This window comes from Artibeus jamaicensis, unplaced genomic scaffold (genome assembly GCF_021234435.1).
Source record: "Artibeus jamaicensis isolate MK-2021 breed Jamaican fruit bat unplaced genomic scaffold, CSHL_Jam_final contig_233, whole genome shotgun sequence".
NCBI classification, from domain to species: Eukaryota; Metazoa; Chordata; class Mammalia; order Chiroptera; family Phyllostomidae; genus Artibeus; species Artibeus jamaicensis.
This window is the reverse complement of record NW_026521486.1, coordinates 31,153,457-31,178,854: the sequence shown is the minus strand read 5'-3', so window position 1 is coordinate 31,178,854 and position 25,398 is coordinate 31,153,457. Positions and strand designations below refer to the sequence as shown.

Below are 25,398 nucleotides of genomic sequence, written 5' to 3'. Positions count from 1 at the left end.
TAGTCTAGTGAGGCCCATTTCAGATTTCTCAACTTTAGAACTCTAACATTATAACAGAACTATAATACATTTGTGTTTTACACCATGGAGGGTACACACACACACACAGGCACATGGGTGTGTTGGTGTGCCAGTGGTGGTAAGTCCTATAAGATCGATTTGGTTAAAGAGTCATGGACAGGAAATGCTGTTTTTTAAAAAAAATAATGAAGTCTCAATCCTCAGAAAGAGAGAAGACTTTTCTTTTTTAAAGATTTTATTTATTTACTTTTAGAGAGTAGAGAAAGGCTGGGAGAAAGAGAGGAAGGAAAACATCAATGTGTGGTTGCCTCTTGCACACCCCCTACTGGGGGCCTGGCCCACAAGCCAGGCTAGTTTTCTGACTGGGAGTCAAACCAGTGAGGCTTTGGTTCACAGGCCAGTGCTCAGTCCACTGACCCACACCAGCCAGGGCAGGGAAAGCTGTTTTATATGGGGCAGTCAGGCATGAGGTAGAGTTTAAACAGAGATCTGAATGAGATGGAGGGGCAAGATATCTGGAAGTAGAATATTTCAGAAGAGGAAACAGCAGGTACACATTTCTCCAAGTAAGAAGCATGCTTGGTATTTCTGAGAACCAGTGAACAGGCTGATATGGCTGGTGGAAAGTGAACCAGAGGAAAACTGTGGAACATAAAAACTATTGGTTAATAGGAGATAATCATTCTGATTACATTTGCAGAGGAAGTGAGAATGAAGGCAGAAAGGGGGGAACTTTTTACTTTTGCCCTATTATCTTTATTTTTGGATGATGGTGCATTATTTTTTGTCTTGTTAAAGAATTTTCACTACAACATAGAGGTTCCGGAAATCCAAACTGCTGAAATGACAAGGACAAAGATGAAGGATCTTCTGGTAGAGTGTCTATAATTTAGTTTGTTGGGTTCAAAAATTGAGGGAAAGGGGGTAAGAAAGAATTAGACAATACTAGTGTTATTTAAAAATCTGTTTTGTATAGTTGCACCTACAGCCTCAACCCACTGAGTCTGTCTGTGCATGTCAGTAACAAGTGTGTGTCCATGAGAAATACTTGACTGACCACTAATATAGAATGGGGAAGACCATTGGATAGTCTATTTACAAATCCCTGCTTACCAGAACCTCTTGAGGGTACTAATGGTATGAACTAGGGGACCTTGAGGAAGTCATTTGCCCTCTCTGCATCCAAGTTTTTTTGTAGGGGACTGGTTTGTCTTGGCCTGGCAAACGTGACTCAGCTCTGTGTGGAAAACCTACAGATGCAAAGTGGTGGGTAGGAGTCAGATCTTCAAACCGAGTTTTCCCGTGGGAATCAGGCCTAGAAAATACTTAGACTGTTATGGCTTGCTCTTGCTAAAACTCCCTCACCCTGGTCTAAAACAACAAATGTGTATTGTCTATCGTCAAGGTAACTTCCAAAGCCTGTGTGAGCTCTCCCAAGGACAGAGCGAATGAGCTCATTGCCATCCCCCTCTGCATGTTATTTTTATTTCCTTGATTGTACCTAGAATGTAGACAATAATGTTCTATGTGATAGATAATAAATCTTTCTATGATGTAAGACCCCAGGAAAACACTAAAAACCTGTCTAGGCAAGGGTCGGGGTGCTCCCCTCTTGAGGGAGTGGCCGAGGCACCCATAGGCACTGTCCCTTTGAGAGAGTAGTCGTGCGGTTCCCTTTTTCCACACAGGATTGTTGTCACCTGTGCATTGATTCTCATCGTCAGCCACAACAGGCGGATTCTGCTGGACAGGGTCTGCAACATTTTTTCACCTAAAAAGGGAGATAATAGCATCTGGCTGGCAGAATTGTGGTAAGAAATTATGATAAAAATCTAAGAAATAAATACAAGTAAACACTAGAAGAGTGTGTAGCATATAGTAAGTACTCCATAAATTTTAGCTATTATTATTATTACTATTACTCCCCTAATCTTCATTATTGGCCTTCAGTTAACAAACTTTATACATACTGCTAATTTGCTAACTCTTCTCCAAATACACAACAAGGGACCACTCTGTTCATTTGCTTCAGCCAGTTTGCTGTTGCCTTGCTGTGCAGGCGCAAATGAAATCACTGTAACCCTCAACGTTTAAAAACAAATAATGCAGCACACAACATTACCCACAAATAATAGAATGTAACACAATCACATTTTACCAATACCTTTTCACTGTGACTGCCAGTTTGCTTAAATCTTATTCAAATATTTCATCAGAGCAGAGTTTACCAGCAATCTCTGAAAGCAAATAGAATTTGTGTTCCCTGTACAGAGTTGAAAGGGACCTTGTATAATGTTATTGCAATTGAGAGTGATCTCTACGGTCTTCTTATTTAGTCAGATAACACAACAAATTTGAGGCAAACTCCTAAAACATGAGTAAAGGTCAGGCATGATTTTTCATTTTCTAAGACTTCCCTAAGTGAGTTTAAAGGCTTTCTGATTTGGTTCAAGGTGTTAAAGCAAGCAAGATGACTTGAGGCAAAGTTCGAATTTTCTTGTCTTGGTGTCTTCAACACTATATTCAAGGAATATTCTTGTGTCTGTGAAAATTCCTGATGTAGTCCATAAAATTTAGTGTCTCACAGTTTTGTGACAAAAGCAAGGGAAATGATTATTACTTTTGTGAACTGGCATATAGAAAAATTAAATGGCTTTTCTAAGTCAGCAACTAGGTCTTTGGGCCAGGGATTTTTTAAAAAAATGTTATTGTAGATCTCTTTTCCATCAGAAAATATTTAATTTATTAAAATAAGCAATGCTTTTCTCTAGAAAATTTAAATAGCTCAAGACTACAAAGTGATTCACAAGACTGATTATTCTTCTGTGTTTTAGATCAATTCTAAGATTATTTTTACATATTATTCATTCTACAACAACTTCTCTTATTTTAATCACACTTATAAACATCTTTGGTCCAGCCAGAACCAAAGAGAATACATGAAATTGTTTCTAAATATTTAACATCAATAAACTCTTAGCCATCAGAAATGTCACCCAAAATATATCTTTTTAAGATTTAACATTGATTTAACTCAAGATTTGGATCACTGTTAATATTTCAATGTATGCTTCAGTTGAAAACTCTAATTTGAATTTAATGACCTTTTAAAAAAACTGGTTGCCTTTTCTTTAAGGGAACAAACCCTTCCCTTCACTGATTTGGTTGGAAAACACGAAAGCCATTTCACCTTGAAGCCGCAGCATCTGCTCTTCTCTTTGCTGGACGGTGGGGCCTTTGCTGCCTCGTTCAAAGGCTGATCTGGGTCCATTATGAACTATACGTTTCACGTGACTTTTCAACTGTTGCAGATGTTTCGTTCAAAATGTTAACCTATTCAGGGAAAAAAAATGTGATGTATTTCACTTTGACAATATGCAATTCAGAAATGAGAAAAGCCACCAATCAATCTGTGAGCCCACTAACATTCATGGAGGGAGGGCTGACTGTTTCCTGGGCACAGGGCCAGGTAAATGCCCAACACACACACACAGAAAACACCTGGAGCCCGAGCTTCAGGGAGATTATAATTCAGTGTAGAAGAGAAATGGATTGAAATAAAGTGGAAACAACAAATAAATAACATAGAATCCCAACTAGATTAGGTGAACAAAATTTTTAAAATAGAGAAATAATATTAAAATATATTTTTATATACCTACATTATAAGATTAAGGAAGGCGAGTATGAGTTTAATTTATCTTGGTAACTTTACAAAGTGTTGGGCAGTGCCTTGCACACGGGAGATGGTCAGAATGGGTGGAAACCCAATCTGATGAATTGTAGTTAGAGTGGCTGCAGGTTTCCTGGAGGTGTACCTCTGGAGCTGGGCTGAAAGAATTGCTGGAGTTTGGATTTGTTAAAAAACAAAACAAAACAGTGTAGTCTAAGGAATTCTTAGATGGGATCTGGCCATACTTGAGATGACCACCATCACGATCCTACTTTATTTTAACTTTGTTCATTTATTTTTGAAGAGACTATATATGCCTATAGTTGAAAGTACAAAAGACCAAAAAGCATATGCATATATTAAAAATTCTTCCTCTAACCCACATTCCCCCAGCATCTAGTTTCTCTTTCTGAGGACTAATATCAACAGCTTTTAGTGACTCTTACCTGGAAATATATTTTAAAAATTAAAAAATTAATACTTTCTTTCTTTTTTAATACCACGGCAGCATGCCATTAACACTGTTCTTGGCCTTTTCACCCTGTTTCCTATACTTAATTTTATATTAATAAGTGGCCTACTCAGTTTTCTTATGGTTTCAGGGTATCGCATTGTCCATGACATAACTAGCTAGTTGCATGTTAATAAATACTTATTTAGGTTGTACCTAATTATTTCGTATGAGAAAACTTGACTAATATGTCATTTTATTTATGTGTGATCATAGCTGTGGGATAAAACCTGACAGGATTTTTGAAGTCAAAGTGTAAGAGGAATTAGAATTTTGAAGGTGATGAATCCACTAATTTAAACACTAGTAAAGTGAGTCAACTTGTTCCTTCGATTTGTTCTTTTACATAGATCGGTGGGTTCTTCACAGAGGTTTAGAAAAAGTATTTCTGTTTATACATGTGTGCATGATACACATTCATGTATCTAAAATAACTGTTCTATGTAGTAACACACACAAGCATAGATATGCAATTATTAATGGGGCCTTAATGACGCAATGTATTAAAATCTATTCTGTGTGAAGTTGACTCACGTTGTCTGCGGTGCTCCTGTTCTAACAGTTGTTGCAAGCACTGAATTAGCAAATGCTGAACGTTGCTCCCAGGGGCAAGGCAGGGCCACGTTCCCGTGTCACCGCATTTTCATCAACTGATCAATACATAACCTCATCTCACATGAGCTTCTGTTTAAAGATACCTTATTGGATTTGCTTTGTTGATCTATTAGTGTTGACTTCGTGGTCAACAGCACTCTAGAGCTCATGCCTGAGTAAGTGTAGGTAACATATTTTTTCGTCGGGCAAGTCACGGCCTTCCTGCCTCAGAACAGGGGGCGGCACCTTGCCACTGTGCTATGGAGCTGTTCCAACAGCAGAATCACCAGCCGAAGGTATAGATGTATGACCCTAAGTAGAATATGGAAAGGGTAGAGTAGAATATGGAAAGGCTACCCGCTTACAGTCTGAGAGCAGAGCCATACCTTGTTTGACCTCGGCTGGGAACAAGTGTGTTAGACCACTCCAATTTTTACCACTCTTTGCACTATTGATTTTGGGGTTAAAAATAAATTTAACAGTCCCAGAATCCACAAATAATGAGGCAAATTTGCAGTCCCAGAATCCACAAATAATGAGGATCGACTGTATATATTACTTACTTTCTTCAATAAGGATTTATTGATTCCCTACATTATAAATACATAAAGACCACACACACACATATATACACATAAAATGTATGTGTGTTGAATAATGTGTAAATGTAGAAATGATAACGAAAATGTTATCGCTTTTGCATATGTAAATGTATATAACACAGGCCTGACCGCAGAAACTCACGTACATGTAAGTGACTTTCAGTTCTTATTTCACTTTTTTGCACGTGCCCCATTCGTGCCTCTGCCTGTGCACACCCTGAGCGAAGTGAGGAGAAAATCAATAGTTTGATGGTCCCAAAGTCATAAGCAGCCTTTTAATAGATTTCCTGTCATTTTATTCATGAATACCTCTTCTGGTATCTTCTCTCAGGATTTCAATGTCAGAAAACGTCTCAGCACTATATCCTATCACTGCAAATCTCTACGAATGATTTGCAAACTTCAGATTTCTATGAGGTTTTTTTTTGGCTAGTGAACCAATTTTTTTTTACCTTATTTGTATCGTATTTTTTCCGTTACCATTTATCCCCCCATACCCTCTTCCATCTCCATCCCTACCTCTCCCATCCCAGCAATCGCCACACTGTTGTCCATGTCCATGAGTTCTTAAGAACAGCTATTCTTGAACGCTATTATCCCTTAGCCTTGCTTCTTGCAGTTAATCAAATTATGATTATCCTGTCTCCCAGCATTTCCAGTATCTGATGCATAGCTTAGGTGTCCTCAAAATCTTTCAGAGGATCCTCGTACCATACAAAATAAAAGTCACGCTTCCAATTTGAGGTTCTTCACAAACCTAACTCACCCCTCGTTTTTGGTCTCCTTTTCCAAGTGCACCACCCGCAAGGCCCTCCAGCCCAATGGAACCACTGTCCCAAAACCAAACAAAAGAAGACCCCTCTCAGCTCTCTATGTGTTTTCTGAGCCTGTAAGGTTCGTCCTCATCTCCCGGTTGTAATGCTGCCTCAAGTCACCACTCGCAGATACTTTCCCAGCTGAAGCCATTTCCCCCGTGCTGATGGGTGCTCCCCTGGAGAACGGACCTCGTAATGCAGCCATCACTATTCCTGCATTTCCACCACTTTCTCATTTTTCTCCTAGATACTTGGAGAAAAAAACATCCAGAAAAAAAGTTGGAAATGCAGGCATCTTTACTCTCGTTTCTTAGAAATTAAACTGTAGTAAGTTCAAGGCAATGAGAAAGTTGGGCTACCAATACAGGCTTGACTCTAAATAACACACTTTCCACTTCAATGTGGTACTTGAAGCCTGACTTGGAGACATTTTAACAGTTTTCTATGGACGTATTTTTTCCTGAGAGTTTCAAACATGTAACATATAAATGAATTTGGAGCCCCACTGCGCTTATAAGAGTACCACGGGCATCCAGCCAGAGCCCTGCATCTCCTCCCTGAGCAGAACCACCTCGTTCTACCAGGGCTGATCGGGGTGGAGTGGTGAGCAGGATCTCACCAGCCTCTGCTTATCAGTGTACAACATTTACTGTTGGAGAGATAATAGGAAAATCTGTGCAAGCAAGTGGCTCAATTTCTACCAGGTACCTGGGGAACAGAGGAGGAGGAAAGAGAAACAGCGTTTACTAACTTCTTAGCCCTTTTGTGGGGGATGTCCCTCATCCTCCACTGTGACGATGACAACTGTCTTCTTAGAGCAGCCACCTCCCTGAGTGGGAGAAGGAAACTAACCTTTACTGAGTCATTAGTTTGTATCAGGGTCTGTGCTGAGCAGATTTTTTCTTTTATTCAGAGACAAAATTATCTGGAAAACTTTTCCCTCACCTTGAGACAAATGTGAGTTGAAAAAGGAAATTGGAGGTGAGCAAGTGACATTGAGACACCTTCCATTTCTTGATATTGGTCCGCCAACTCTGCACCCACATTATGCAGTAAACATGGAATCAAAGAAATAGGGGTGTCTAGTCATTTTGTGTGGTTGGTTAGTGAAAATAATTGCCTTGTAACATATTTTGAGAAGGTAACCAGGGGTCAGTTTTTCAGAGTTGAAGTTCCAGTTGTCCAGAAAGTAATGGGAACATATTTTCAAACTTTATATTTAAATAGTAAATGTCTGATTTTATTGTTAAAAGTACACAAGCCAGAGCCTCATCTATGTCCAGAAGGGACATTGAATAGCTTTTAAGGGCTTAGAACATAAGTGTGCAGAAGACACAGGAATAAAGTGTGCAGCATTGATCATGTCCATCAAAATATTTTCTTTGAAATTTGTGGAATTTTTTCACACAAAAAATTGTTGAAAGAAGAGAATCTCAAAGGTTCTTACCTGAACTCAGAATCCCACAGCAGCCACAAGAAGACCAGACCTCAGACCTTTACCTGTTGTTAAAGTCCGTTTTTAAATCGCTAGCTGGCTTTTCTTTTTTATCAGTACAATGATGATTAACCATCAGGTCATTGACCAAGGCAGATAGAAGAAAATTAACTAGCTATTCTAAGAGTCTGTTCCAGACTCCTGTATTTTAAAGATTATACTTGTCAGATTTTATAGACTATTTTTCTGTAAAACTTCAATTATTAAGTTTCTGAGAATAACTTATATTTGTTTAAAAAATTAAGTTGACTACATACAATTTTTCCCCCTAAATAAACAAATACAACAGATTATCCAAGGTAATTAAAACCCTTCCAAATACGAAACAGTTCAAGACCTTTAAAAAAATGTCTGCAGGCTACTTTAGTATTCAAAAGACAAAGCACACTTTTTGCTCGATCCTGGAGGCAGCTACGTCATGATGCGGGTGGACACTGGGTGCCTCATAGGAAATAGTGAAGCAACAATTCATCAAGAGGTAGGTCTTCCAAGTGACAAAATTTTTAAAAATGACAATATTCCTAAGATTAATTTTCACAATAGATTTCTTATATTGAAGCCCGAAGAAAGAAAGGTTATAATTTTCTTTTATTAACTTAGTTTTTAGAGAAAAGTGGTGCTTGAACCAATTGGTAGTTTTCTTGAGAATGGGTGAAGTTTCATTCATTCAATCACAAAGTCAAACGTTTTTGACTCTCTGCTATACTTTACCTCAGACATTGGGCTCTATTCTGGATGTATCCTAATTTAAATATCATATAAACAAATATGTATATATGTTTTAATATATATGTAGCTAATATGTATAGCTATACAGAGAGAACACATAAATAATAGCTATCATATATATAACTATTATATAGAAACAGCAATACACATATACGTATACATATACATGTAGCAATTTGAGGATGTATATATGAAAATATTGTTACCCCTTATCACTTCTGAAAGACAATTAAAAAATTATTTGTATTGACTAGAGACAGTGAGAGGTAGAGAGAGAAAGAGAGAGATGTTGCTTTGTTGTCCCACTTATTTATATATTCATTGGTTGACTCTTGCATGCACTCTGACCTGGGGATCGAACCTGCAACCTTGGTGTATCTGGACGATGCTTTAACCAACTGAGCTACCTGGCTAGGGTCAAGGAAAATTTTTGATACAACTGTAGCAACATGTATTTAAGTTCTATATATTGAATGTTTGATAGATTATTTCTATCCTGCTTTATTCTTGAAAGTTTGTAATCATGTTAAGGACCAAAGAATGTGGAGAGGGAGAAGGCTTGGGAAATTGTTCATTTCCCATTAAGAGGAACTGAGAAATGTACCAGGAAACCTGGGGCTGCAATATTAGGGACCCTGCTCCCAAACGGTCCTCTGAGAAATCCGAATCGGCGGCAGTCCATACTCACACCCAGGAGATTCCGATGGGGCGAAGACTATGCTTCTTATGCTTTATTATTTTTTCTTTTTTTTTAAGAGGATTGCTGTATTTTTTTTTATTTAGTTACTTTTCAAGTACATTTTTTAATCTATTTTTTCAATAAGTCCTTCAGTTAATTGTTATGTAATTCCAAGTTTTGAGAACCACTGTAGCACAGGGGATACTTTCAGTTTTTGATATGGATTTTCCTTTCATTCAGAGTGGGAATACCGGCTCGGTGCTCTCATGCTAATGATTGTTTTCCAAATTTTTACTCCACCGAGGTACATCACAGAAAGGTAAATAGTACAAATTAACTGAGAACCTTTCTTCTGATCTCAAAACTCAGGACAGTTTCCACAGGTCAAAGAGCATTGACTTTTCCTCTGCCATGACTGTGTTAGTTAGACTGTCCTTGTGCAACTTGTTAAAGAATACAGATTGTTAGAGGGAAGGTGTTGCAACAGTTCTTCCAAAATCAATATTATGCTAACATCCATGGGTCAGCAGAGTTGCAAAATTTGCTTTAAAAATCTAGTGATATTTACTTCAGAGATAATCATCACAGTTTGATGACATGTCATGGTCTTTGAATCCTGACAAATTTTGATGCCAACTTGTCTCTGATACTTGCTAACAGTATGGACTTACATAGGTTATTTAAGCTTTCTGAGTATCAGTATCCTCATCTATAAAGTAGGAAGACAACAGCTGGGGCAGGATTAAATAATGTCTGTACAGAGGTTTACACCGTACCTGGTACATTATACGTTCAATACCTCACACCTACTAAGAGTCACTGCATGAAATTTGTGTATTATAAATACTTAAAGCAATTAATGTACAACACACGGGCAAAAATAAAAGCTCTAGGATAGGGCCCAGCCATTTTTTCAACAGTTTTTATCCCCAGGTCCTCAGGTGGGGGCCATAGGCAGACTCCGAGAGAGCAGCCTTCAGGCTCAAAGAGAACCTGTCACTGTCCACCCACCTTCCCTCCCTCGGCAATAATCAAGAGGAAGCTCCAGGAGGCTGTGTACTTCTGAAAAGGTCTCCACGTATCTTTGCCTACTGACACTAGTCCCCGACGTCATCATGATGAATCTTACTATGGTCACCTCCTTCTTACGCTAGTCACCGCCCTGAGAAGGTAGGGATCCTATGATCTCCTTCATCAGTTCCTGTCTGATCCCCTCATGGCTCTGCATGTCCTTCTTTCTGCCCCTTACTGCCTCCAGTCCCTCTCCCAGTCCTGCACTGAGATCTTCCTTCTTGTGCTTATTGAAACTCATGGCTAATCACAAGTAGAATTACCTTTACTTTCAGCCTCTTCTCTGAATTTATTTTGCCTTACCAAATTGCTCTAAATTAAACCCAGCCCTTCTCCATGCTGCATCATTGCTTCACACCAGATGGACTGGTTTCCAATTTGCCTGTCCACTCTTGCAGCCTCTGTCCACAGAATCCACAGTTTTGAATCTCGTATCGAAAGATTCTATCACTTATCCTTCTTCTGCTGGAATTGTCTACCAATCCTTAAGTCACTTATTCTATGACTGTTTTAGCTCTTGGTTCAAAGCCAATCTACTAAAAATAGTAGTGCTGTAATAATTATTGTTGATTTCAATGATCACGAAGAACATCCCTATAATTCTGGGGCTGCTTAGTTTTTTAACCTTCTCTTCTCCAATAGCCTTGCTTCTGCTCATTCCAATGGAGACATCCTAGATCTGCCAGGATATCACTTCTCCATCATAACCCTTTTGGATTGGATCGCCACTATCTTCCAGCTCTCAACAATGCTGCCATGGACCAGGATCTATAATCCACTGACTGATTCTATCAAGGATTTCACTGTTCCTTATTTTGTGCCCTAATTTCCCTCCACATCTGGATGTATTTAATGGTTATGGTAATCACTTTCTTCCATATACTTTTCAAGTCATTTGTGACCCTTGCATCTTTGTAATCGCTTGACAAAACTACAGCCTCGATTAAATCCAACTCTTAGACTATTCTGTCCATTCATCCATGCTGGTGAATATAATTGAAGAAAAACCCTCAACCATGTTGACTTTCAATGTATAATTGTTACATTCCGCTCTCACAAGCAAGAAGGGTCGGAGACGGTCGGGCAGTCAAAGATGTTTTATTGGCCAAAGTTTCAAAGTTAATGGCTGCAAATGAGAGCCGCGCCTAACTCTTACAGGCTAGGGTTTTTATAGAAGCGGGCAAGCAAGCGGGTTTCCAGAAGCAAAGGTGGCAGTTAGTGACAAACGAGCTCAGGTGTGAAGCACTTAACAACAACTCCTGACACATGGAAGCCCTCTATACGTTTTGACCAATTCCTAACTCTCTGGAACACCTGCCTGGGGATGGGTGCGGTTTCTCCTCAGGCTTGAGCAAGAAGTCTTGGGTTGAGCAAACAGCTTAGCACAAACAACTTATTTCCTCCTCGACTCCAACATAATCATAAAGCTCAAAGGGGCCCTCTGCTTTGCCTAGCCAGGAATCATATTACATTTTCCTTATCAAAGTCATCTTGCTTTCTGAGCAACAATTTTTTGTCTTCAGCCCTTTCATCAAAATTCTAAGTCATCCTTTCTCGTCTCCACCTTCAGCTGATGACTATTTCACTAGCCAAAACAAAAGAACATTTCCTAAAGCTTCCTTCACGTCTATCTCCCTAGTGCTCAGCACCACACAGTGGGCCCGGATGACCTGCCCATTCTCTAGCCAAGACCTGCCGCCACTTCTGCACCAGGTTGCCTCCTCTCCTGTGTTCCCAAGGGTATCCACTCCCCTGTCTAAAGGAATGTTTCCATCAGCACAGAAAGGTGCTATCACTCTCCCGTTTCAAATTCTCTCTTTTGATTCCATCCCCTTTCTAAGCACCGTCCTGTTTCTCTGTTATCTTTTACAGAAACAAAAAACATCCCTCTTAAAGGCTTACCTAGTATAACTGTGTTCCATTAATTTCTTCACATTCTCTCTTGAGTGTGCTTCAGTCAAGTTTTGGCCCACAGCTCTTCACTCAAACTACTCTTGCCTAAGTCATAAATTACCTAAATGCTATCTGTAATTGTCTTCAGCTGGCTTGAACTACTCACAGCATTTTTCAGAGATGATTATTTCTTCCTCCAGGGGAAATACTTTCCAGGACACCATCCTTTGCGATTTTCCCCTTAACTCATTGACTTCTCCATCTATACCCGACTTACTAATCCTTTCTATATCTTTGGCCTCTTAATTGGAGTGTCTCAGGATTCAACTCCCACTTATTCCAAGACAATTTTATGAGTTAGCATCACTTATTCCACTGCAAATTCAGATTTCCACCTCTGTACTTTGATGCTCTCGTCTATTTTCATGTATATCACTAATATGTTGATAGTTTCAAAATTTTTATCTGTGGCCAGGACTCTCCTGGTGAGCTCTAGAATTTCTCCATTGCCTGATCACCATCTTCCTTTCAATGCAATAAGCATTGCACAACACTTTCCAAGCTATTCTCCTCACCTTTCCTTCCTGTATTCCCATTTCAGTACATTGTAATTTTATACTTCTAGTCACACACACACAATATTGGAATCATTTTTGACTCCTTGCCTACTCACACCGTAGGAGGCTCAAAGTTCAAAATCAATCCAGAATGTGACTGCTTCCTACATTTCCATGGCTATCACTCTAGTCCTGAATTATGGCAACGCCCTCCTATTTGTGTCTGAGCTTATCTCCTTACCCTCACCCCCTTCCCATACCACACCCCCCTGTGTAAATTGAAACCCAATAGCCAGAATCCTCATGTTAAAACAGGTTGTAGATGACACTGCTCTGCTCAAATCCTCCAGTGTATCCTCCATCTTCAACATGAAGTCCAAAGAGCGGCCTCAAGGCCCTGTAAGTTCCTGACCTACACTCAGGATTTTTGTATTTTCTGTTCTTTCTTCTCAGAAGGTTCTTCTCCAGATATCTGCACAGGTCACGCAACCACCGTCTTTTAGTGTCCACACAAATGATTCTCCATGAGGTATGCTCTGACCATTATTTTAAATGGTGTTCCCTCTCATTTCAGTAAAGCTTCTTACTACTGTATTTTTCTCTCATGACCCACGATACTAACAATTTCAGTCATGCATTTTGTTTACTTTCAGTTTTTCCCTGCTCTGGTGACAGTGAGTTTATACTACAGTGTAAGTTCTGGAGGAGCAAGTACAGGTTTTCATCTATTTTGTTCACTGCTACATCGCAGTGAACTGCCTATAATAGTGCCTGGTACCCAGTAAATGACAATATCTTTTTTTAGTAAATAAATAAATGAATTTTCTATTTAATGAGACCTTATAGCAATGAAGTGATGTTAAAAGTAAAGATGTAAATGGGAAAAATGGTTAAAGATGGTAAGAAAGCTGTCTATGATTGTATTGAAAGCAGCTATCCAATTATCAATGGATGTGATGAAAATGTTGAAAACAGTCACCAATTTATTTTGTTTGAAGAGTCAGATGTGACACTGACACAGCATGACAAAATTCTGTGCAATTTGTGTTCACAATTTTCCAATGGCTTCCTGGCCCAAAAAGAATAAATATTTAAGTCCTTTTTATGAAAAGTTTATCAGAACCTACAGAATCTCTTCCCTGCTTATCCCTCTAACATTATTTCCTAAAATTTTCCTAAATGGTCATTATTTCTCAGCAACATAAGCATCCTTGATGTTCCAGAAACATTCAAATCATGTTCCTGTCTCAAGGGTTTTGCACTTATTCTTCCTTTTACCCAGAATACATTGCCTCCAGCTGTCTGTTTATTACTTCAACTGTTGCTGCCTCACAAATGCTTGCCCTGACTTATTTTAAAGGGATAATATTTGTTTGTGGTGTAAACCGTATGGTAGGAGACCCGCCCTTTGGATGACTCTGGAGAGCATTATGCTGACTGAAATAAGCCAGGTGGTAAAAGACAGATACCATATGATCTCACCTGTAAGTGGAACCTAATCAACAAAACACACAAGCAAGCTAAATATAACCAGAGACAATGAAATTAAGAACAAACTGACAGTAACCAGAGGGGACAGGGGAGGAGATAATGGGGGAAAGGGGGAGGGTTTTAGTACATGTATAAAGGACACATGGACAAAGCCAAAGTTGGGCAGGACTGAGGGTGGAAGGTGGGGCTGGCTGGGGTAGGAGGCACATGGTAGGGAAAAACGGAGACAATTTGAACAACAATAAAAAATAAGAAAAAGAGAAAAAGAAATATTTACATTAAAAACAATAAAAATAATTTAAAAAGGTAACATTTATAGTTCTCTATTCCCTTCACCCACTTCCCCCCTCTGTTTCTTAAAACAACATGATTTTATAAAACATGATTGTTTATTGTTTTCTCCTCACTAAAATATGGACAATGAAAGAGCAGGACTTTGTTTCGTTTGTTATGTCAGAGTCTAGTACAGTGTCTGGTAAATCATAGGAATGCAACAATTATTTTAGATGAATGAATCAACCATGCCTTCAAACACCCTCCATTGCCAACTGTATACATCTTGAAGGTATCTGGTACACAGAAGGAAATTCAATATCTGCTTTTCCATCTTGTTTTTCAGTACTCTAGCCCAGTGGACTTCAATGTGGGATAAGTATTGTCTTGGAGCAGTAAGTAGGCTTTCAAAGGACATGCAAGCATAGATAATGTTTTGGAAATTTAACAGCTTTAATGAGAAAAGGGAATACACAGTAAAGTACATATTATACATAAAGTATACAATTTAATGAGTCCTGACATATGTATTCATTGATCAATGAGACCAAGTTCAGGAATCTAACAGTCACCTCAGGAGTTTTCTCCTGCCCTTCTCTACTACTGCCCATCCTAGACCCAACCATTGATCTGCTTTCCATCACTATGGATTAATTTACATTCTATTAATAAGCTATGTTAACTTAATCAAACTATATATTACATTTGGTATGATTTCTTTCATTCAACCATGAATATCATTATTTTGAAATCCAACCACATTGCTGTGTATATTAATAGTTCATTGCTTTCTATGCTGGTTAATATTCCATTATATGAACATATCATAATTTCTTTACTCTTTTATTTACAAACATTTGAGTTGTTTCCAGTTTTGGGCCATTATGGATAAAAGTGCACAAATACTTGCTTATCAGCCTTTGTGGGGACGTAGACTTCATTTCTCTTGAACAACACCCAGCACTGGCTCTCCTGGGTCACATGGGAGGTGTGTGTTTAAGTTTGAAAAAAAATTGCTAAAAGTCTTTGTAGCACAGTTGTATTAATTTAGATCCCAACCACAGTGTGTAAGAGTCCTGGTTCCTTCACATCTTAACCAACAGTTGGTAGAAATCTCTTATGCAGTGGTATCTAATTGTAATTTTAACTTGCGTTTTCTTAATTACTAGTGATGACTAGTGATGTTGAGCATCTTGTCACAAACTTTTTTGCTATTTCTCTCTCTCCCTTTCGTAAAATGTCTTCTTGAATCTTTTGTCCAGTATTTCCTGGAATGCTTGTCTTCTTATTATTGTAAGTTGTAAATGTTCTTCAAATGTTTTCATATAAGGTCTTTGTTGGATATATGTTTTCAAAGATTTTCAATGGTGAACATTTAAAATCTTGATGAAGTCTATTAAGCTTTTTCTTTACACTTTGTAGTTTTTCTGTTCTATGTGAAAAAACTTTGCCAAAATCAAGATTAATAAGATTTTCTCATTTTGTTTAGAGGTTGTGTATTTTTAGCTATTTCATTTGGGATTATACTCCAGTTTGAATTAATTTTGTATAAGGTATGAGGCAAGTGTCAAGGTTTATTTTCTTGCCTATTGTTAATCCAATTTATTTTACATCACTTTTAAAGAGTTGTTCTTTCCCTATTAACTTGGAGTCTTTGTAAACTATTATTCAACATAAATGTGTGGGTCTATTTCCAGACTCTTCATTTTGTTCTACTTATCAATTTGCCTATCTTTGTATTAATACCATAGTATCTTGATTACTATAGCTTCATAATGTCTTGAAATCATATAGTGTAAGTCTTCCTACTTAGTTCTTCTTTGTCGAGAAGGTTTTTGCCTATCCTAGGTCTTTGGGACTTCCATATACATTTTCAAATCTGCTTGTCAATTCCAGGGAAAACAGCTGTACTGGAATTTAGCCAGGGACCACAGTAACTCTGGAGACCAGGCTGGTATAACTGGCATCTTAGTGATATTGAGTCATACAAGCCATAATCATGGTATATCTCTTTAACTCTTTAATTTTTTTCAGCACAGTTTTGTTATTTTCAGTGTACAAGTCTTTCACATCTTTTGTAAATGTGTTAAGCATTTCATGTTTTTATACTATTATAAATTATATTATTTTAACTTGAATTTTGACTGTTTAAACTAGTCTATAGAAATAAACCTGATTTTTGTATATTGAACTAGTATCCTGCAATCTTTCTGAGCTCACTGGAAAGTTTTAGTGAATTTTTAAAAAATATATTTCACAGGACACTTAATATTTTAATGTAAGGTAATGTGTATATTACCATGTTGTGTGCAAATAAAGGCAGTTGCACTTCCTCCTTTGCAATTTGAATGCCTTTCCCTCCACCCCGCCTTACCTTGCTGACTAGCACCCCTGGTGTGCTCTCTGCTTTATCATATCCCAAAGGAGAAGTGGTAAATGCAGGCATCCAACCTTTCGTGGTCCCCAGTGATAGAGAAGAAAGTTTTTAGTCTTTCACAGTTAAGTATCATGCTAGGTGTGTGTTTTTGTAGGTGTAGGTTGAAGAATTTCCTTCCATTTTTAGTTTTCTAAGAATACTTCTTATCATTAAGGAATGGCTTAAGATTCAAGAATCAGTTAAGGTAACTCACTCTTCCAGTAGAACAAAAAGAAAAAAACCTTAAACTTATATAATCTTCTCAAAAGATGAAGACCAGGGATTTGATAAATTTCTTCATTTACACATCACTAACTCATGTAGCAAACTATGAGGAGAAATTGCTTAAGGTCATGAAGATACCTGTTTACCCTCATACTTTATTGGCAATTAATGGGCAGGGAGAAAATCAAGGAGCCAATAAAATGAAGATTCAGTGAGTTAGGAGGAAGGGTATAATGGGAGCAATGGGATGAAGGAGAAAAGCAGAAATCTAAATTTATTATTTTAGAGCAGTTTCAGATGATGACACATATCAAAAAATGACGCCAGGATGGGGCAACTAAAGTGGAATGGGGGAGCACATTTTTCCTGCCATTCAACCTGGCACAGAAATTCTGCTCAAAGCTATCTCTGTTGAGTATTCACAGTAGTGCTGTGCAAAGTGCCACTTTCTGTGGTGATAAAAGTGTTTTATAAGTGCATGCTCAAATGTTGTAGCAACTAGCTACATGTGGCTGTGGAGCCACTTCAAATGTGCCTAGAATGACCAGAGAACTAAATGTTCCATTTAATTTGCTTTAGAACTGAGTAGCCACAAGTAGCTAGCCTCTACCTTATCAGACAGCGTGGCTTTGGGATAGAAGGATGTAAGAGGTTGGGGTGGAGTAGAAGAAGAAAGGACACACCATAATATACAGTTATCACATGCAGAATCATGAACTTCACCTAAAACATTCCTGAGGATTTTACCTTTAATCTATTTCCAAGGCCTGAAACACCAACTCAGCTGGCTGTTAGGAAACAGAGGGGATAGGCAATGTTCCATTGCTCCTACTTTCTTTTATTTCTCCTCTGCCTTTTTCTTTTCTCTCCCCTTCATTTCCTGCTGTCTCTTAAGATTAAGGATCAGGCACAATGTCAGAAACATTATAATCACTTAACGTGGTAGTTTTCATAATAGCCTTTTTTCTAATTATAAACATACTGCGATGAACATCTTTTTAACACAAATGTTTGAGTACGTCTATGAGTATTACTGTGCTATACTATCCTAGAGCCCAAATTACTAATTCAAAAAATGTAAGCTTTTCAAATTCTACTTTCAAAACGCTTTTCAGAATGATTCTATCAATAACAACCTTTTGATATGTGCCTGTGTGTGTATACCTCTCAATTCATATCCATCAGCAATATAGTTTTTCAGTCTTGGACAATTAGTTGCAAGGTGTAATCTCACTATTGTTTCATTTTATTTTTATTTGATTGCAGACCATATTCATGCTAATTTCATAGGAACTTACAACAGAGTTCTCTAATGCATTTCTTTTTCTTTTTTCAAATTTGCACATGTTTATTTTCAATAATTAGGCATAGTGTTAATAAAAACATCCATTTGAAGCAAACGCTGCTTATTTTCACAAGCAGCGGAAATATGTGGTACTGTAGTTTTACTATGAGGACTAGAAAATCAGCTAAGCAAGACACACAATGTAAATATAAAAACATGTTTTTAAAGAGATTAGGAAATAAAATGCATTTCATATATTACACGTACACACATATATTCTTTTCCTCATTCTTTCTAGTGCCCTTTGGCTCTGACTCAGAATAATATATTTTTATACACAAAGGGAAAATGTGTTTTCTTGAATAGCGTCACATTTGGTTTTCTGGAATATAAATCCTAATTAGCCCTATTTTCTGATATATTATTGAAACTATGGACCATAAAATAAATATTTTTTCCAGAAATTCCAATTTTACTAGAGAATTCTCAAGTTGTTTTCTCTCATACAACATAAAGACCAGTCACAATCCAAAAACTGTCTTTGGAGACACAGAATTCTCTTGACTGCAACTACTGCTAATCAAGTGTACATGGAAATTTCTCTTTCCATCTTGGATCGTCTTACGCATTTTCCTGAGACCTCTCTAAGTGCATTAAGTAAGACTCTTTCATGAGTCCAGATGTCCCCATTCATATCTGTAGCTGCCTAACAGTGTTTGTAACACAACACACTAGACAGTTTAAATGATCACTTTAAAAGCTAAGATGAGAGAGAGCTGGCAGGTTTTGCAGTAAAGAAGGCCTGGGTGGACAGGAGCTGCCATTATGCCTATACATCAGACACCCATACAAAGGTTCAAGTGGAAATTACCTGAGCAGCACTGATGATTGTGAAATTCTCCAAGTAGGTGGAAGCAGACTCCTATCTGTGAAGACGGATATATATACAGTTGACATGTCTGAGTCATCATTTAATATTTTGCAGTAAAAGCAGCTTTTATTCTCCAGGAATCAGCTATTTTTTAGGCAATATTTACACAGTTACTAATCCCTATTCAAAGGAGATTAAGGAGCCTTCACAAATTTGATCCATGCCTAGGACATTACAATATTTTTCCAAGCAACTTCGGCTTACGTGAAGCAAACATAATAACTCAAGAAGAAAATGTCATCTTAATAGGTTTTTAATGCTAATAAATTAATCATGTTCCATGGTGAAAATGAAATCTGTTCTTGCCCCATTCTACCAGAAGGACAGTGTGCTACTCGGTTAGGGTCAGGATGGCAGAACTGGATTTGGAAGGGCAAATCCACAGGGAAAGGCATAAGGTGGCGGTCACACATGATTCAGTGATGAGATGGTGTGACCTGTGAGCTCCATGAGAGCAGTGATACAGCTATGATGTTCGCCTCAAAGACCAACGTGGTTCCAGGGATGGAGTGGGTATCCACTGAATATTTGTTGAATAAAATGGTGAGTGATTAAATAGAAATTTGAATAATGTCTCCTCTCAGGATTTCATCTTTTAGCAGTGCCCTTTGTCAAGTTTAGATAATGTATAAAAGGAAGTTGAAGGGTAGTGGGAATGATGATGGGGGTGCTGAATAATGCCCCCAAAGATATCCATGTCCTAATTCCCAGAACCAGTGAATGTTGCATTATATGGCAAAGGGGGCTTTGTAAATGTGATAAAGTTAAACATCTTCAAATGGGAAAGAAAGCATCCTAGGTCGGATGGGTCCTGAATGTAGTTAAAAATATCTAAGAAGGAGGCAGAGGAGGATTTGGCTACAGCTAGAACAGAAGGTGATGTGGTAACCATAGATGTAGAGATTGGCACTATACACTTCGAACAAGGAATAAGTGGCCACAGGCCAAGCAATACGGGGTCACTAGAAATTGAAAGACACAGGGAAATAGATTCTCCCCTCAGGGCTTCCAGAGAAGGAAGGAGCCCTGCTGACACCTTGATGTTAACCTAATGAGACTGATTTCAGACCTGTGACCTCCAGAGCTGTAAGACTCTGCATTTGTGTTGTGTTAAGCTGAGGAGTTTGTAATACTATGTATAGCAGTAACAGGCAAATAAGACAGGTGGTAACTGCCTTCTCCACTCCTCATCACTTTTCTTGAGCCTGGGATTTGGAGGAGAGGAGACATGGAGATATCAGGTAGAAGGAAGAATGCAGGCTTGCAGGGGCGCTCTAGCAGCAACTGGGACCCCAGGCTGTCTGGGGAATTCTCGGAGACTATACAATGCTTTTGACAAAGGCAAGGAATCAGGGAGACCCTGCCATAACAGTGTCTGGATTCCCTCAGGTACCGTAAAGTGGACATGAGAGTAGGTGACGTCCAAGTACAGATATGGCACTTTGTGGACCTTCATGCAATCTAGGCCCATGTTTAGAATGGCACAGACTCCGTTTAAAAGCACACCATAATAAACAGTCATTACAAGCAGAATTGCAGTGAACTATACACTTTCAAAATGGCCAGGGTTCTGGCACAGTGGTGTGGTTGTTGGTGGTGGTGTTTTTTAATACGTGTTTCTGAATAAGGCAAAACAGATGCACTTGTTAGCCTCTTGAATACTTTTCTGTCTTAGAATTGGAATCTTTCACCACCAGAGTATTTTGTTTATGAAACATAGAGTGTGTTCCAATCACATTGGCCTTAGGCATGAAATAAATCAATGCCTGAATTTTTAAAATATGGATTTAATCCAAGCCAGACCTGGCTTAAACTACTGTAAAACTTCAGATGGAGTTTTACTAACGTTGGAGGCAGAATGTTAGCGAACCTAGTTTATTTGAGGGTCTTATGGGTAGATGCACCTGAGTAACCTTGGTAGTGAAGTCCAATTAATCGAAAATAATACCTTGATAAAGCCTTTCTGTAGAGTCACTCATGTAAAACTTCAGGTAAAAAGTTCATTAGCCTCCAGTTTGTGGCGTTTATGTACACATTTTTTTAGGAGCAAATTGATTCTTTTTTTTCTTTCCTTCTTTGTTTCTTCTGGATGAGTTTAATATTTCTTCTTTTTTATTGTTGTTCAAGTAGAGTTGTCTCCATTTTCCTGGCACTACTTTTTAATAGAGAAGTTAAGGTGTCTTCTGCACCTCTCAGTGCTCACTGAGCTGTCCTGCCTCTCTCAGAAACAAGGTATTTTCCTTAGTCATTGGATGCCTGCTCTGTTCCATGTTCACCACAGTGGGGAATTGCAAGTATTCTTTGGCACATTGTAGAATTTGCAGACAATAAATAAATTAGCAAGAAGATATATACTAAGGAGATGACAACTGCTATTGAGAAAAATAAGTAACAATGAGATAGAGAAGAAAAGTGCATGCTCTTTTAGGGAGGGTTTTCAGAAAAAGCCTCCAAAAGGCTGGTGTTTGAACAAAGGGAGTTAGGGATCAGGTCTTCGTGGGCAAATGTTACAAGTGGAGGACCCAGGAAGTACAAAGAAAGGAAGCTGGGGTGGGGCAGAATGAATGTGGGAGAAGCAGGAGGAAATGAGAGATCACACAGGGCCTGGTAAGGTTATGGCAACGTTAAATATATATAATGCCAAAATTACGGGCTATGTCTTGTGAGTATTTGAATGCTTTCTTTAAAAAGTAATTGGAGTTCTTCAGACCAGTCTATATCCCGGCTGAGTCTACTTTATAATTCACATGTCTTGATTTTCAACTTGGTTCGGCCAATGACAGGTCTCAATAGAGAGATCGCAGGACCAGGAGTCAGGGCACCCATCCAGCAATCTCAGCATAACTGGGAAGTAACTTGTTCTGTGGACTGTGAGACCTGCTCCTGTGATCTGTTAGCTAACCACTGCAGAGATCTCCTGCTGGGCTGATCCTCTGATTACTAGGAAGTAGGTGCGCTGTGTTCATTAGCCCCAATGTCAGTTGGGGGTTCTTCGCCAGGTGTGAGCTACCAAACTTTCTTTATTTCCCCACAAGTCAATCATTTTAGCCAGGCCTGAAATCTAGGCCGGAAAGAAAAAGTAGAAAACAATAATATAGGCAAACTAATTTTGTTGCTTAAATAAAGGCCAACATTGTAGAACAGAGGCGAAAATGTGATTTCATCAAAATCGAAACTACATTTTGTGGATATGATACCCTGTAAATACCACCATCTCCGCTAAGTTGGGCTTTGAAAAAGTTTTAATCAGATAAGGTGAATGAACTCTGGACTTGGTATCAGAAAGGTTGGGTTTAAGCTGCTGCTCTGTCAATACCTGGTCCTATGACTTTAGCAGGTGAGGTAAACTCATTATCCTTTTATGACCTTAGGCTTTTAATTCATAATCAGAAAGAACTATTATTGGGTTTTTAGGTTATGTAGAGTTAAGAGAAAAACTGTATGTGCTAAAATGCTTTACAGACTAAAATATAAAAGTGCTGCAGGAAAGAAATACATGTCTAAATTGAAATTGAGTCTTTCTGGACAACATGTCACTCATTTGGTACACTAAACATCCTAGCTACTTTGGTAGTAGAAAACTGTTCTTTGACATTTGTGGCATTTTTTAGTATCTTCACAATTTTTGATGATTGGGAAAATCTTTAGAACAGTTAACCTATTTATTTTCTCTTCTCTTCTCCTCTATTCTATTCTTGCCAAATTCTTTCTGATGTGAATTCAGTAAAGTTCTTTCCTGACAGAAACGTCAGGAAGAACCACGTATGGTGTGCTTTTATTAATCCTATTCTTAATTCCTAAATGAAGTTTATTTTTCACACATTATTAGCTCATTCATTTATTCAGTACTGAGTTTGTATGTGTGAGGTGATGAACACGACAGAATGAACTGATAAAACAGTCTCTTCCTCAAAGTCTCCGCTAGCACAACACCTAGTATATAGGGGCACTGCAAGGGTGAGATCCAGCAAACATTGACTGGAGGCACTGAACTCAACTGTCAAAAGGGCATAGTAGTGGGGAGGTCCTTGCCCAGAGTACCTACTGCTGCTCTGTGGAGCTGATCAGAAGGGCAGAATCTCGGGCCTCACCTCCAAAATATGGAATCGCATTTGCCTTTCAAACCAGATTCCCAGGTGATTCATAGACACAGTGAAGTTTAAGAAGCCTTGAGCTTGGTGAAAAAGTGAAAGAAGGAACTAAGGGAAATGTTTTCTAGGCAGACACAGTAGCAGATACAAAGAGCACCTTTAGGCAACTGCACGTAGGCCGGAGGACCTAGGTGAAGCGTCTCAGCTGGGGGTGCTGTGGAGGATGGAGGGGAGGAGGTTGTCAAGGACCAGGTCCTGAGAAGTCACACTTTACCAAAGGATTCTGAGGTTTCCTGAAAATGGTGGGAGGTGCTGAATGATTTTGAAGAGCAGAATGTCATAAGCAAATTCTAACTACAGATATGTGACATGTACATATCATTGGGTTTTATAACATACAAGAAAAATGAAAGAAAATGTATCAACTTTGAAAACTGATCTTGTAATACTGAGTCTTCTTATCAGGACCATGGTTTGCATTTCTCAGTAAAATGTTACAGTGTTAAAAAAACATATGCATACCAAATATTTCCTATTAAGTTTACTTCTAGTCCTCCAGAGTCATGTGTTGTTACTATAATTTAAAATATTCTATTCTATTTTCTAAAAATGTTATTTAGGGTCTTTCACTGTATCCTATGTGTAGTAGCCTTAGCTAAACAGCTAGTTGTTTCATGTTAATACTGTGACTAGCCTTCTTTACCACAGTCTGTGCTTGGTTTAGTTTGTTCAGCTGATTCTCGAGGTGTTTCTTCAGAGGTGATTGAAGTATCTGTGAAAGGTTATCATTTTGAGTCCTTTTCCAAGTTGATGCTTCCTTTTTTATTAAATTTATTGGGGTGACATTGGTTCATGAAACCATAAAGTTTCAAAATTTGATATATCTTATGTCATTTTTCTTGTCTGTTTACAAAATCCAATGATATTTATATGTATCATATATCTTGGAGCTTTATGGTTTCTGGTCTTCAACTCTCAATAAATTTCCAAAAGGATAAATGGAGTAGGTGACATATCTTAATTATAAGTATGATTAATCTAAAAATTAAAAGATAAGCTTAAAAAGTAAAGTACCCAAACACAGGGAAATTTTAACTCATTGTTACTGAGCAATAGGAATTTTGAATAAAATAGAACATCAAGAATGCCATTGTAGTCAATCAGGAAACCATCACTGGGACTGCAGCTTGGAAGACCTTTGGGTTATAAACAAAGCTGTCCATGAAGGTATATCGTTTTCATTACCAAGCTAGAGCATAGAGTTATAAACCTGTAAGTCAAGAATTTAGGTACAGATGTGTTTTAAAGCATGCTGAAGGGAAGCAGAAGGAAGAAAATAGTTAAAGTAAAACACAAAAAGTAATCAATCAGGTAGCAGAGCAGCGAAATCCAAAATCACTTCTTTGAAAATTTCAATGAAATAAGTTTCTGATGACTATAATACATAAAAAAGACAAATCCAAGTACACAATATTAGGAATGGGAAAATAGTATAATAATAAACCTAAGCTTAATTGCTCTAGCTTTATAAAATTAAAAGTGTCATTTAAAAATCTGTAAGATTTTTCTAGAAAAATATTTAAATTTTGAAAGTTGAATCGGTAAACATATGTTTTAAAACAATGACAATAACTAATTAAAACTTTTTAATGAGGTTCTTAGAAAGGCTGAAACATTCTTTTAAATGTAAAAGGAACAGATAATCCCTATGCTATAAAATCTTTTCCAAAGTATTAAAAACTAAATAGCTTTCCAGTTAATTTTATAAAACTGCACAATCCTGATACCACAAGCTGATAAGATAGAAAATAATTAAAAATGAGGTTAAAAGTTGTGTTTTCCAAATATATTGTATTGAAAATTAGTTAGACCCTTGTTAATAAAAAAGTGGATTTAATGCCAAATAAGTGTTATAGTTATACCTAACACATCCCCTTCAAAAGATTGACATTATATATCATCATAGTAAAGAATCTGGGGGATTTTTGAAGTCATATGACAGTTATTACTAACTCAACATGTCTCAAAATTATTCAAACATAAAAT

At 37.9% G+C, this 25,398-nt stretch overlaps 1 protein-coding gene and 1 long non-coding RNA gene across 2 annotated transcripts in view; one reads left to right on the top strand and one right to left on the bottom strand.

Moving 5' to 3' along the window:
• The window catches only part of LOC119042835 (solute carrier organic anion transporter family member 1B3-like), a 44,024-nt gene extending 36,255 nt beyond the window's left edge, over nt 1-7,769 (bottom strand). Inside the window, 2 exon segments of the mRNA XM_037136641.2 lie at nt 3,212-3,354; nt 7,664-7,769. Coding sequence (XP_036992536.2) covers nt 3,212-3,292 — 81 coding nt within the window. The 5' untranslated portion in view covers nt 3,293-3,354; nt 7,664-7,769.
• Nucleotides 7,770-8,031: 262 nt separating this feature from the next.
• LOC119042836 (uncharacterized) lies at nt 8,032-11,246 on the top strand. Its single transcript, XR_005081293.2, has 3 exons — nt 8,032-8,189; nt 10,053-10,289; nt 10,833-11,246. It is a non-coding gene; the product is annotated as an uncharacterized LOC119042836 (long non-coding RNA).
• The last annotated feature ends 14,152 nt before the right edge of the window (nt 11,247-25,398 follow it).